The sequence below is a fragment of the Dysidea avara genome, chromosome 1, assembly GCF_963678975.1.
Source record: "Dysidea avara chromosome 1, odDysAvar1.4, whole genome shotgun sequence".
Taxonomy (NCBI): Eukaryota; Metazoa; Porifera; class Demospongiae; order Dictyoceratida; family Dysideidae; genus Dysidea; species Dysidea avara.
This window is the reverse complement of record NC_089272.1, coordinates 53,414,156-53,428,129: the sequence shown is the minus strand read 5'-3', so window position 1 is coordinate 53,428,129 and position 13,974 is coordinate 53,414,156. Positions and strand designations below refer to the sequence as shown.

At 39.6% G+C, this 13,974-nt stretch overlaps 3 protein-coding genes across 4 annotated transcripts in view; all 3 read right to left on the bottom strand.

Moving 5' to 3' along the window:
- The window catches only part of LOC136268829 (uncharacterized), a 168,288-nt gene that overhangs the window by 114,581 nt on the left and 39,733 nt on the right, over positions 1 to 13,974 (bottom strand). The gene's annotated exons all lie outside the window — the stretch shown is intronic.
- Positions 5,198 to 7,704, bottom strand: LOC136268820 (uncharacterized). Its single transcript, XM_066064287.1, has 3 exons — positions 7,483 to 7,704; positions 7,332 to 7,433; positions 5,198 to 7,273 (listed from the first exon to the last, which is right to left on the bottom strand). Exons 1-3 carry the CDS (start codon positions 7,702 to 7,704, stop codon positions 6,563 to 6,565), a joined length of 1,035 nt encoding a protein of 344 aa, XP_065920359.1. The 3' UTR covers positions 5,198 to 6,562.
- Positions 7,725 to 10,157, bottom strand: LOC136242052 (uncharacterized). Its single transcript, XM_066033396.1, has 2 exons — positions 8,814 to 10,157; positions 7,725 to 7,955 (listed from the first exon to the last, which is right to left on the bottom strand). The coding sequence occupies exons 1-2, from the start codon at positions 9,423 to 9,425 to the stop codon at positions 7,725 to 7,727; spliced, it is 843 nt and encodes a 280-aa protein (XP_065889468.1). The 5' UTR covers positions 9,426 to 10,157.

The following is a 13,974-nucleotide window of genomic DNA, read 5'->3' as shown; positions in this document are numbered from 1 at the left end:
AGCTCAGCAGCAAAAAAATTGCATGTACAGAATTCAGCTACTAATAAATCACCCTGTAGAGAGAACAGCTAGAAGAAGTTACCTTGTTGATAGTTCAGCTACAAATAAATCACCCTGTAGAGAGATCAGCTAGAAAAAGTTACCTTGAAGAGTGTTCAGTTACAAAGAAACCACCATGGACAGTTCTGTAATAAATATATGTATTATATATATAATTTGTACATTTACTGATAAAATCAGAAATATTTAAGGTACATCTGCTTCATATTTTCTTCTTCCTGTGGTAAAGAAAAAAAGATAGGTTAAATAAGACCCAAAGCAGGCCATAGGCCGGCTTTGGGGTATACAAATACAAAAAGAAGTGAAATCTAATCCAAAACAGCCAAGCTGTAAAAAAGTGTGCGGCCTTCAAAAAGACTATGGTGAAAAATGATGTGAAATCCAAGGTGGCGGCCAAGAAATGGCTGTGATGGTAGGTTAATGGTAAAAATTTTAATAACGACAATTCAGGTGAATTTTGTGCCAATTGACCAAGCGGCACCAAAATTCACCTGAATTGTTGTTATTAAAATTTTTACCATTAACCTACCATCACAGCCATTTCTTGGCCGCCACCTTGGATTTCACATCTTTTTTCACCATAGCCTTTTTGAGGGCCGCACACTTTTTATACAGCTTGGCTGTTTTGGATTAGATATTATATGCTTGAGGGAAAGCAAACATAAGTAGCAAAATTTAGCAAGTGGCTTTAAAATTCCCTTTTAGTATTAATTTTTGTCTTGTACAATGATTATTACAGTGAACCTCTCTTAGTATCCATCATTTTAACAATATATCTACTGCTTATACAACTATTAGAAAGGAGCGGATAGGTGCACTTGTAGTGGTGAGTTATACTACAGAAAGCAATGACAAAAGAAATGATACATAAATATTATACCATTGTGAAAGTTTTACATAGGACTATACATCAATTTGCACATACGTACTAACTGCTTTTAGTACAAAGCGTGAGACTGGAAAGACATGGAAACATGCACATATTGTTCAGAAGAAATCAGGCATACACTCACAGTTGGCTTGCAGATCAAAAGTTGTAGGCATACACCTATAGTTTCAGTATCAGCAATGCTTAACATCTTTTTTTTAAATTCTAATGCTTGTCGTATTATACAAGAAACATCTTGCTAGCCAATAGCTTTGTTGGCTGACAAAACTGGCAGGATTAAATTGCACACTACTATTACATTGTACTTTTTCAATCTTTATATGTGATACTGCTAGTTCATTATTCATGTAAAGTAAAAAAAAACAAACACATGCAATGAAAAGTAGTGAAACAAAAGATGTGATGGCATTAGAACATACTGAGATATGTATGAAAATCCTTGCATTAGCATGTCATTACCATTAAATTTTGTCTCATGCTAAAGTTGTCTTGTAGGTTCGTCTTTTTTACTTGCTTTACGGGTGACTGAATATTTTCATAAAAATGTTGAATTTATACACAACAATTCTATATAGTGCACCATATGTTATTACATCATTAGCCCATTATGTGATACTGGTGAGACGGAAAAATAGTATAATAAAAATAGAGTCTAACTGAATATTAGACTACAACAAGTTTGATACTGAAATTTGATTGGCTGAAAACGTGGTCTCTAAATCTCGTAGAGCCACGGTCATGTCCAATAGAGACCACGCTCTGAGGCGATACGAAACATGATAATTACGCACCTGTAACATTGGCAACGCATGGGCGTTTAAATGGCTAGTAACAGCCGTACTGAATTAGAGGGAGGTGTAATGGGCTTGTTTGTGCTAATCAACACTACATTACTTGCTTACAAGCAGCTGTCGGGGCACAACAACAGCAACAATGAGTTGTAGTCCAGTCGCTGAGTCCTGTACTTCGATACATAGCACGCGCCTGTAACATTGGCAACGCATGGGTGTTTAAATGGGTAGCAACAGCCACGCTGAGGTCCCGCCATGTAGGGAGGTGTAGAGGGCTTGTTTCTAGTAATTAGCCATACATTTCCCATTTACAAGCAGCTGTCAACTCAAGGTACAATAACGAGTTGTAGTCTAAATAAGTTAGACGTCAAGAACCACTGGGTTCTACGAGATTTAGAAAACCCTCAGGCCCTTAGTAGCGCCCTCGCTGCGCTCGGGCGCTACAGCCCAGGGCCTTCGAGTTTTCTAAATCCCGTAGAACCCTGGTTCTTGACGTCTAACTATTATTTATAGTCAAAGCATTAGTCCTTAGAAGTTCATCGATTCTTTACCTTGTAGTGATAGCTGCCTTTCTAATTGATATTTCACGCCCAGCGTGTTGTGAATGTTCACCCACTCTGTCAGGCGCTTGATTGTCTCCTTCAGGAGTTTGTAAATGTTTAATGACTTCTAATGGATAAAGTTGATTAATAGCTCTTTGCACATAATTACCATTGGACAAGTAAATAGTTACTATTCTAACATTACCATCTTTTCCCTGTTTAGCTTATCAATTTTCCCTAATTTCCACATCCCTCGAGGGATTTTATCTTCTTTAATGAGAACAACTTCACCTTTTCTGGCTTTCACCTGGATTAATTCTGAGGTACTATTTATTTTAGTTTTGTAGCAGAACTTTTATTTCTGTGTTTACCCCATTTCCTTGGTTACGATTGGACCATCTGTATCAAATTTTGTGTGTAATAAACAATAATATGAATAACATTCCGATGAGTTTATCTACACTATGGAGCCCCACCCACACTATATAGTTTAGGTCTGGTTCAGAGGGTACATACCATTCAGGTCCCTGATTTGTCGAAGGAGACGATTCAAGTCGAATTTCCAGACATATTCAGAGGCCTTGGAAACATTGGAAAATATCGCATTTGATTTTTCAAAGTTTTATGGTAAGGTGAGGCTTCCTTTAAACTAGCAAGGTATTCGTTCCTCCACATGTCCCTTTGACCTTTCTTCCATTTGTTAAGTAAAGTTGTCATTGAATCTTCAGAAGGAAAGTAGTCAATTTCGGCATCGATCAGAGGAAAGCATCTCAAATTGGAATCCAAAAAGTGTGCAGGAGTTAAACTAAACCCAGATTCAAATTCCTCGTACACATATGTGAGTGGTTGGGTATTTACAACCGTTTCTGCTTCAGATAATGTAACAATGAATTGGTCCAAAGTGAGTCTTTTCAATTCAATTCCTTTCCTAAGACATCGTTCACTAACCTGACAAGTCGCTCCTAAAAACCCTATTTCCAGGGTGCTAATGCAGTAGTAAAATGCCACTTAATTCCATTACTTGAAAGGTAAGTGACCACCTTGTCATGTAAAGCTATTTGCCTCCATTGTTCATCAACCACTGTCTTCACTAACTTAAATTGAGCAATGTTGTCAGAAATAATTGTCTCTCGTCTCCCCCTCCTTAACCATTGTAAAAAATGTTCATCAGAAAGACTTCTAATCAATTCCAAGTGAATTGCACAAATGGCAAGGCAGGTGAGCAAGCAAATCCTATTACTGCTCCTTCCTTTACAAATACTGGTCCCAAATAATCTAACCCAGTAATTGGAAAGGTAAAGATCCAGATACTCTATGTTTGGGCCAGGGTGGCATCCTTGGTAAAGTAAATGATGGTCCTTCATGATGTTGACAAATTAAGCAATGGGACAGACAAGCTCCGACTTCCGCTCTCCCTTGAGGTAGCCAGTACTCCTGTTGTAAAGTAGAAAGTGTATGGGAGATGCCAGCATGTATCAGCCACTCATGTATCTCTTTTATCACCAATCTAGTAAAATGTTCTCGCCGTGGTAACAGCTTAGGATACTTAGCATCTTCAGACATTTCAGCGTTAAAAAATCTGCCATGGCATGTCAGTATTTCAAATTCATTTGGTGCTAAGCCAAGTTGTTTCTGTAAACCATTTCACTGTTTCTTAACAATAGCTTGAAACACATCTGAAAATCTTCTATGTTGCACCCAAAACAAACTGACAGATCTTAATCCTGAGAATAAACGCCACAGTCTGCCAGGTTATCAGTAATCTTCAAAATCTTATGTCTGCTGTACATTCTCCTTTTCAACTCATCAGAACATTTATCTCACACTCTCCTTTCAATGAACCTCAAACAGAACACTGTTACTCAAAGTAATTTCCTCATAGAAGAGTATTAACAAGTTGGTTGCTGGGGCCCACCCCTGGGAATACTGGCAACCACCACCATTTATAGAGGATTAAATTACACATATGTGCTCATATATACAATACATTTATTTACCTAGCTATCCACCCTTCCACCGCACCAAGCTCTACATTGCCTGTTCTTTTTCCTAATACTAATCACATAACATTTTCCCACAAAGCCAGTAGTCTACGTGATAATATACAAGTTCAACAATCATGCAACAAGAACACAATGATACCATAATAGCAAGTAAGATTATATCTACATGAGATTGTGCAGCATGACATGACAATATATAGATCATATAATATGTGATATAGAGAGGATGAGTTTGAATGAATAACAGGCAACTGAGGAAATCATAGGGCGGGCAGTACGTTCTTCCATAATTAGGGTAGATGAATGAACATAGCATTTGCAAGTGATGATAGCAAACTGCTAAGACATGTCAGATCGCAGCAATTGATCACTAGCAACCAAAATGACAGACTAAGCTATGTCATGAACATTAATATTGGCATCAATTGCTAAAGCATTACAACTACATAACTAGCATCTAATTCACCCAAATTCCTCCAAATTTCCCCAGTTGCCCAAGCTTGCCGTACCCCACATATAAAAATTATAATAGTACACAGACAGTAATATTATTGTAGCTAGTTATAATAACCACGCATAACACAAATATGCATGAAGTATATGACATATCCCGATGGTATATAGAAAATTACGACTGAGAATGCAACTAAGTGAGCCTGTATGTGTACCGATAGTGGTAAGCATCTTACTAAGCAGAATTTTTGCAGGACCAGTAGGGACTAACTAATTCCTGAGAACCTGTGGGTACCAAGGAGTGTGCAGATATAGTATAAGCACAAAGGAGTGTGTAAATATGACATGAACGCAATGTACACAGTAGGTCTGCCAATTGATTGTATGCGAGTGACAGTTACCCGTATGCAGCAACAAATGTATACACATACTAGTGAGCATCAAGTGACTCTGCAAATGTGACCCGATTTTGGAAAACCTACCTTTTCGGCACACTGGTCAAAAATGCTTTTTATAGCTTAAATAAGGCGAAATATTGTTGTGCACACTGTGTGAAAATTTCAGAGCGATTCATACAAGCGTTATAAAGTTATGGTCAATTTACTCTCCAATACATTACAAACTAACTTTTCATTATTGGTTGAGTTGTGCTGTAGTATGTTTCCGTAAACTGTCCGTAAGTGATTAAAGTCGACAGATGGGAACAAATCACTTCTTGACCAACTCCATTCGCTTTAAACGATTAGAAGCGATAAAATACGGATTCGTTGTAATAATATCACGTGTCCTTGCTTAATTAAATCACGTGATGTTTGAAGAGAGAGCACATGTGTCACGGCACCACTGATTTTGTGCTTCTTTCTTGCCTTACGCAGCGTTCTTTTACAACTTTTGTTGAGCGCACGGATAATAGATGAACACGAAGGGGATAGAAGACAACAATACTAAGGAGAGGAAAATTGCTCCGTTTGTTCATGGATCAAGTAAGTCTTTTTTGAATATTTGTAAGGCCGGCGCTGTAGATTATGTGTAATATTACTCACTGGTAGAGTTTTTGTGTAATTTGATAGCGATGTTCAGCACGACAATCGATTTTTAGCTTTAGGAGTTTTCTAGAGCCACTGTTCTGTTTTTCCCAGTGCTTATAATAGGGAGCTAAAGTTATAATAGAAAGTCACGTACACCGCAACAATAGGGTTCATAATTATTTTGCTGGCAAATGTTAAAAGTTGAATTAAGCTGTCTGATTGCATACCTGTGGGTGTAAACAAGTTTTTGACTTAGCCAGGTGTCTAGGCTACTAAAGGTTTACATTGTTTATACACAGTGTGCTAGCTAAAGCCACTAGTAGTGGCCTGGATTAAAGTTAGCACTGTTGATACCCTTGTAAGTAAGTACCAAGTGAGTAAGGAGCTTTGAATTGAGTTGCAAGTAATAATCGGCAGGAATTGTTTTAGTCTGTTTTTGCTTTTACTGTGGTTATGTGCTAGCATATGCAAGCAGCGTAGCGTAAAATGATACCCACTTCTTCAACTGTACTATATAGCATGGAACTAAGTGTGTATGTTTTTAACAGCAGTTGGCAGAAGCTTGCATTCAGAGAACATATTGGCAGAGTGCAAAAAAATTCATGAAATCAGTGGCTTTTCAGGGTAGACATTGTATACATTTTTTGTTAAGCCTCAAGAGAAGTGTGCAATGTGGCATACGCTTCAATGTACTAGAAATACTTACATGTCGTTTTTGAAATAATGGTCTCCAGAATGAATAACTAAGAATATTTACACATATCAGCTACATATCTAAATAATAATGTTACTATTCTCATGGTTTAGGGACAGTGGGTTTAGGGCAGACCAAGTCCTGTGCCTCTTCAGGAACAAACTCTCTAATTTTCTCGTACAAATACCACTGACGTTCTGCTGACAGTCCTGCTGGAACAATTACATTAGGCAGTTCACCAGGTTCTGGACGCCATGATGATGATTTCAGCAGACTGATCGTACGTTCTGGGTCATCGTGAGTGTTTTTTACCATCACTTTTCCAGGGCGGCTGCTCAGAAACCTAAAATGATGCATCTGAGTGATGCCTTTTAACGCGGTTTTCACTGTTTTCTCCTCGAAGTAATCGCTCCAATTGTACATTGGAACGATGGTTGTTCCATCTTGACTGCCAACTAACTGGGCAAAATTAGGAGCAGCTGACTGGTTGACTGCAGCAACAATGTCATCAAGACAACCTATCTTCGTCTTGCGATAACGTCGCTTGAAAAGACCAAAACACCAGTCAGGCGAGAATTTAGTGTGCCCGACTGGTAGAAATGAAATCTTCACTTCAGTATGGAGACCAGTGAGTATCCTCCACATCAAATAACACATTAAATATCGATTTTTGTTTTGCCCAGTACAGTTGTCTGCATGGAAGTGTACAGATGTTTCACCAAGGCTATGGTGTGCAAGAAAATGGTGCAACATTGAGATGATTATGTTGCCACCTTTTCCAACATTAGATGCCTCGTCAATCAGGTAGTTGATCTATAAGAAAACAATGTGTAGCACTGATCAAACAGTATTTTCATAGATAATGTCTTACTTGCCGAGGAATCGCCTCACAGCAAACGCCAAAAATGGCACACTTACGTGGTGTGAGAAAGTATATTGGACCTGGCTGAAAGGGATCACACGGGTAATGCACCTATAAGCAGACAAGGTACATCTACAAAACTTTAAGTATATTCAAATACCTGCTGTGCCATATCAAAACTGTAGTGTATCGTCCCTTTATGACTCTTAGGTGGTACACAGGCATCTGGAGGTGGGGGTCCAGCAGAGAAGAGTTTCTCCAGAGTTGTTGCACTTTTCTCACAAGCGCCCCGATATTTTGCCCTTTCTTCCTTAACCGGTTTGAGGTGTCTTTCGGCTTGCTTGATGGTCTGATAAAATGGTAATAAAAGATCTAAGTTCATTGTTATTCGTACTTATTTATTTAGGACTCATTAAGAAACAAGCACAATACCTGGGATTTTTCCTCATCGGATCGATTGATGGCTTTCATAATCAAGGTGCTGTTTGTTTGGCAAGTCCAGCACAAATCACTCCTAGGTTTAGTGATCACAATGTGAGGTGCGAGCTGACACCAGTACTTGCGAAATGTTGTAAGTTCAGCATAGCGAATTCCAGTAGTGATGCATGAAGTCTTGTAACATTCCCATACACACTGTAATAAAAATCACTCATGATCAGTATGTGTACAGGTGCATAATTTAGTAATCAATCAATCACTTAACTATTATGTTGTATGTGGGGAATATGATAACCTGGACCGGACCAGACAAAAGGTCAATTCTCCAGGCATGCAAGATTAACCATATTTTACTATGATTTGTATCCCTATAGGTTTTATACACTACTCACCTTGAAGGAACTATGCCAAGAACGAGATCACAATATTGAACAGCACGCGCAATCCACTGTGGAACAATCCAACTAAGTTAAACGCTTTATAATGCGTTTCACCACATGGTCGCTACAAAGCTATGTGTTCTTCCTGCTGTACTTGTGTAGAACAACAGTCACACACACGAGTGGCTGTCCGAATTTATTAGAGTCGCACTGAGCAGTCATTTATCCCCAGGACATTCTACAATAATTTGGTGATAGATAACACATTGAATTAAGCAAGGTAGGCAATAGTGAATTATTCCTGAATATAAATATCTTGTGTAAAGTTCATGACTCTAATAAATCCAGGCAGCCACTCTTGTGTGCCTGTTGTTCTATGCAAGTACAGCAGGAAGAACACGTAGCTTTGTAGTGATTGTGTAGTGAAATGCGTTAGAAAGCGTTTTAGCTCAGTTGGATTGTTCCAAAGTGGATTGTGCGTCTTGTTCAATATGGCGATCGCCTTCTTGGCATAGTTCCTTTAAGGTGAGTAGTGTATAGAACCTACAGGAATACAAATAACAGTAAAATATGCCTAATCTTGTATTCCTGGAGAATTGATCTTTGGTCTGGTCCGGGTTATCATATTCCCAATTGTATGTTACTATATTCCTATTTTTATTAAAAGTAATACCTTCTTATTGCAGCTGGATGGCAACAGCTTCAAATCGTCTCGTTTGTACCCAGGTATCCTACCAGGCAGCAGGATGGCATTATCCTCAGCATAGTTTTGCAAAAACTGTACAAGTGCTGTCTGATCTTGGTACGTGAGTGCTTTAGGTGGTAAGCGTCGTTTATTTTTATGCTCTCTTACAGTCAACCCATTTTCAGCATAATGCTTCTTGAGAGCTTGCAGCTTGTACTTTGGTCCGACTCCAAGAAGGAAAGCAAAGGTAGCCGCACAAACTTGATGTCCATTGTGCATGTGCTCCGTTCTGTACCTAGATCGCTTCTCAATTTTGTGACGACCATGAACGATGTCTTCGTCAGTGCTTATGGTGGACATAATTGAGCCTAGGATTACCATGTCAAGTTGTTCATGAGAAAGCAAAGCAGCCTGTGCTCGAATGTCACGATAATACTCAGCTGTAAACAAAGTGCTACATGGCCTATCACCTACTGCCAGTTTACAACCACAGGTATCATTCACAAATTTTGCACATTTTTCCTCATTTGATTGTTGTGGATCATCGTCATCATGGTCGTGATGGGGTTGTCTCCTAGTACTTGTGTTGTTTTCTCTCATAGGAGTATCATCATCGTTAGTATGGAGTCTGGCAGCTCTGCTGTTGGCAACTTCATTGCTATTGATGGAGAAAGACGGCTGACTATTACTGGTCTGTGCTTCACGAGAGTCACAAACTGGGGAACTACCTAACAACTGGCTTGTAACTGGTAAGTGCTGACCACTACTGATTAAACTGTAACCTTCATTATTATGTGATTGATCACCAACTAGGTACTGGCTGTGATGTGGTTGGTTGTCAGCATTGGCAGCAAACCAGGTACTATTCCTTGGTATCTGTTGACCAGTGAAATCAAGTTGCAATTCACCAGGACCAAGAGTAGGAAGCCAGTTGGTGGTGCTATTCCAATTTTGGACGGGAAATGGTTGTGAAGTGTACAGATGACCATGCTGACTGGTAAGCTGACTACCATAGCCAGACCACTGCTCAGTAATGGAACTACACCAGGACGAATGGTTATAGCTGTTACCAACCCAGTTATGATTAGCAGGTAGCTGTTCACTGACATATAATTGGTGGTTATTTGTGTGCTCACTACTAGGCTGGCTGTGACTAATAGCGCTGTCTTCACAAGAAGCATCCTCCCAGTTTGTATCAATGTGGTTACGTGGTGTGCTACTAGTGACTGAACCAGGAGACGGCAGAGAATTGGTTGTATCTAGATGAGCGGTGTCTGTTGGCACAGTGGTAGCAATAGGAGAAACTCTTATTTCAGCATCAAAAATATCTACATGTATTCAAAATTGTTTCAAGTTAATGTATGTAACTTATGTGTATTAGTATGGTATTACCTTGCTGTATGTCATCACATTCATCAATATTGCTTGTGTCTGCCACAACAGACCTCGATTTCTTTCGTTTGCGCCGCCTGGTTGTCTCTGTGGGTAATGTAAGCGGTTAAAAGGATTGCTGCGGTGGTTTCATCGCATTCCTTACCTTCTTGGTCACTGATTTCGTCATCACTGCTGTCGTCACTTTTATCAAAATAATCCTGTACAAGCGCCTCAAACTGTGCGTAGTCATTAGAGCTTAGTCGCACAATTCCATCATTCGCTAAGGAGTTAATAGCCGACAAAACCCCGCTTCTTCTCGATGAAGTAGCCATAGAGAGTTGGCGCGTAAAGAATGAAGGTTGGCGCGGAAAAGAAGTTACGGCTGGAACAAATGGGATGATTTGTAAGTTCCCGTGTTACGCATACAGTGAAATGGCTACACAGTGCGACATTTTTGGGAATATCTCATGATAGAAAATACCTACGCGTGTAATATTTTATACCGACAAAGAAAGATAATCTCTCTATGTATTCATGTAAAAATATTGCCATGCGATTCTTTTTGAAAATTTTATTATCGCTGCTTTCTGAAATTTCTATTTGTGCCGAAAAGGTAGGTTTTCCAAGATCGGGTCACAAATACTGATATGCATTTTTGCAAGTATGTAAGCAGAACATAAATGTAAAAGCCCATAAGCAGCAACAAAGAACATAAGATTAGACAACTGAGGTGGTCACTGAATAGTATAGCAGTTGCATAAGCATGGTATCTACTACATGAAAGTAACAGTTAGGACATGCCCATCTGCAGAAGCAGTGATAACTTGCAAGCCTATAGCGAAGAGCATGCATGTAGTGGCAGCAATACTAGCAATAAAACAATGAAAGAAAATTACTTACGGCAGAGTTGTAGTTCAATAGTAGTGGCAACAGTAATAGCAGACATGCAGGAGCCATAAAATTCATGCAGCAGCGCTTTGGTATATCATGAGGTTGTATATCATGCAGCAGCAAGAGCATCGCACAGTACTCCGCTAGTCTCCGCACTCTCAGTAGATCATGCAATAGTGGCACCTTTAAGCTCACAGCAGTGATTACATTTATGTGGCCGCAATAATGTTTCATGAAGTGGCAATAAAATTTTTGTGCTGGAGCCATAATATACATGCAGCAATAGTAACATTCATGCAGCAGCCACAAATGGAATTGGGAAACTGAGGGGATCAGGTTGGGATCACTAGACACCGTAATAGCCATACTTGGGCAGTATTGCATATCGACTAATTGATGTCTGGAATATATACGCTTTAACGGTAGTAATAATGGTGGTAACATGCATGTGGTAGACGTAATCTTCATGCAACGTCACCCTCAGAGTGATAGCAGTAGCGACAATAATATCCATGCTGCAGCAGCAGTAATAGCATACTTGCAGCAGCGATAATATTTATGCAGCAGCACCCTCAGTGCAATAGCAGCAGCAACAGCAGCGGCGGCGGCAGCAGCAGTGGCAGCAGCAATACCGCATTTACTTGATTAAACACCGCACCTTTAATAGTCGCATCACTTGAGTGGTCCCACAATCGATTGTGAAAATAATGGCTTAAACATCGTTCATGAGACTCAAGTAGCAGTCGAGTTTGAATAGTTGCCGCATCGATTTTTGGAACTAAGGTAATAAACGCCATTGCATTTAATCAAGTAAATACAGTATTCATGTAGGAGCACCCTCAGTGCATTGGCAGCAGCAATAATAATATTCATGCAGCAGCACCCTCAGTGCAATAGCAGCAACTATAGCAATATTCATGCAGGAGCACCCTCAATGCAATAGTAGCAGCAATAACATTCATGCAGCAGTACTCTCTCTTAAGTGAATTATGCAACATACTTTGCATAGCGTAAAAGCACAATAGCCTCATAGACTTGCAACAACTCGCGAGTGACCGGCCATCAAACATACAAAGTTGTAAGGCTTACTTATAACATGCTACTGGAGAAAACTTGTCCAGTAAATACTTGCCCATTGGCTGTGGTCCCATCCTCATCCCTCAGCTGCCACCAAACTATATGGAGGAGTGTACAAACACAGTGTAATTAGAACGTGTTAGGTTTTTTTCTTTTATTGCCAGCACTACATTTATACAGCAGTACTCTCAGCCAATTATGCAACAACAGAATATCATGCAGCAGCACTTTAATTATGCAACAGCAGCATATCGTGCAGCGGCATTCTTATTATGCGACAGCAGCATATCATGCAGCAGCACTGTCAGCCAAACATGTAACAGCAGCATATCATGCTGAGGCACTCTCATTAGCAGCAGCATTCTCAGTGTGATAGCATTAAGCCATTACGAGTTTCTGATTTTGCTTTTACCAGCACTATATATCAGGGCTGAAACAAATACTAATACTCGGAGAGTACTCATTAAGGATTTGGTACTCGGATAGTAAAATTGGTACTCGAGTACTCGTTAAGATCACGTGACCCAGCTCCATGATGTATTTGTCATCAGGGAGTGACATAATGAAGGCTGTAGAGTTTTGATTAGCATATGTTTTATCAGGGACACTAACATCAGTACTTTAATACAGCATGTGTATAATTGTTGTTACTTGAAAAGCTGTAAAATGTTTAAGGTTGGTACAAAACATGTCAAATGGGTATGACTACAAATAGCTAGTATTCGTGAGTACTTGATCGTTAACTCTAGAGAGTATTCGAATACTAAAAAACCATGATCGCTTCAGCCCTACTATATATGCTTGATAACACCATCTATGACCCTTAGCCGTCACCTAGCCAGTGCCTATATGTAACAAACATAAGTAGTGCCTAGTGTCAGTGACCTAACAGCTGAATAGTAGGAGCACTTACAGCTGGCAAATCACTGACGTAACACATTATTATTAAAGCACAATAATATTCATGCGGCATCATGATGCAGCAGTGCCTTATGCAATCAACAGCAGCATGCAGCACTAGCACTTAACTAAGGCATGAGCAACAGTAGTGGCATACATAGCATATAGAATAAACACAGCAAGACCTCATGCAAGATTAAGGCACTGGTTAGCTGTGCATATAAACATGCTAATGGCGAAAGCTAATTACACCCTGATAACAATTAAACAACTCAAACAAACAAGCATAATAGCTGACAACACTTGAATAGACAAGCCCATAGGTTTATGACAAACTTAAACAGACAAGCCCAGAAGCTAACAACACAACGTTAAAGGACAAGCCTGAAAGCTAACGACAAGACTAAGCCAGTAGAGCAATTCATCGCAGCGTCACTTTAATTATGCTAAACTTCTTATAGAACATGCGTGAGAACTCAGCCAGTATCCCTCGATAGTCCATCATCTTATTGCAATGGTGCAATCAGTTTCATTCAATTTAGTGCGCCGCATGCAACACGTGTCACACAAGGAACGAGCTCACTGGTTATAATGAACTTCCAGCGATCACAACCTTGTTTCTTGTTACCATCTTGATCGATTCCGTAAGACTGGAAGGACTGCTACGAAGAATTTCTGGCCATGGTAGCTTGGCTCATACACAACTCGTCTGAGTGGCACAATTTTTGTTCATCAACCACTGTCCCCAGTACGCAACGCAACACTAGCGGTCTTACTTCACCTACTAGAACTTTTCTTTAACTAGGCCATTCACCATTCAAGAATGTGGCGTGTCATGTCACTGCAAACCTGTTAAACCAGTTTGTTGATTACACAATACTTAAAACCATCTTAACATTACTTCACG

What these genes read in the sequence shown, in the direction of transcription:
- LOC136268820 (XM_066064287.1), bottom strand. Translation starts at nt 7,704, where the DNA reads ATGAACTTAGATCTTTTATTACCATTTTATCAGACCATCAAGCAAGCC. An exon ending in GTTTTGATATGGCACAGCAG is followed by an intron (nt 7,434 to 7,482) that starts GTATTTGAATAT and finishes GTCTGCTTATAG; the next exon opens with GTGCATTACCCGTGTGATCC. An exon ending in GTGAGGCGATTCCTCGGCAA is followed by an intron (nt 7,274 to 7,331) that starts GTAAGACATTAT and finishes GTTTTCTTATAG; the next exon opens with ATCAACTACCTGATTGACGA.
- LOC136242052 (XM_066033396.1), bottom strand. Translation starts at nt 9,425, where the DNA reads ATGAGAGAAAACAACACAAGTACTAGGAGACAACCCCATCACGACCAT. An exon ending in CATCCAGCTGCAATAAGAAG is followed by an intron (nt 7,956 to 8,813) that starts GTATTACTTTTA and finishes TTTTTATTACAG; the next exon opens with TGTGTATGGGAATGTTACAA.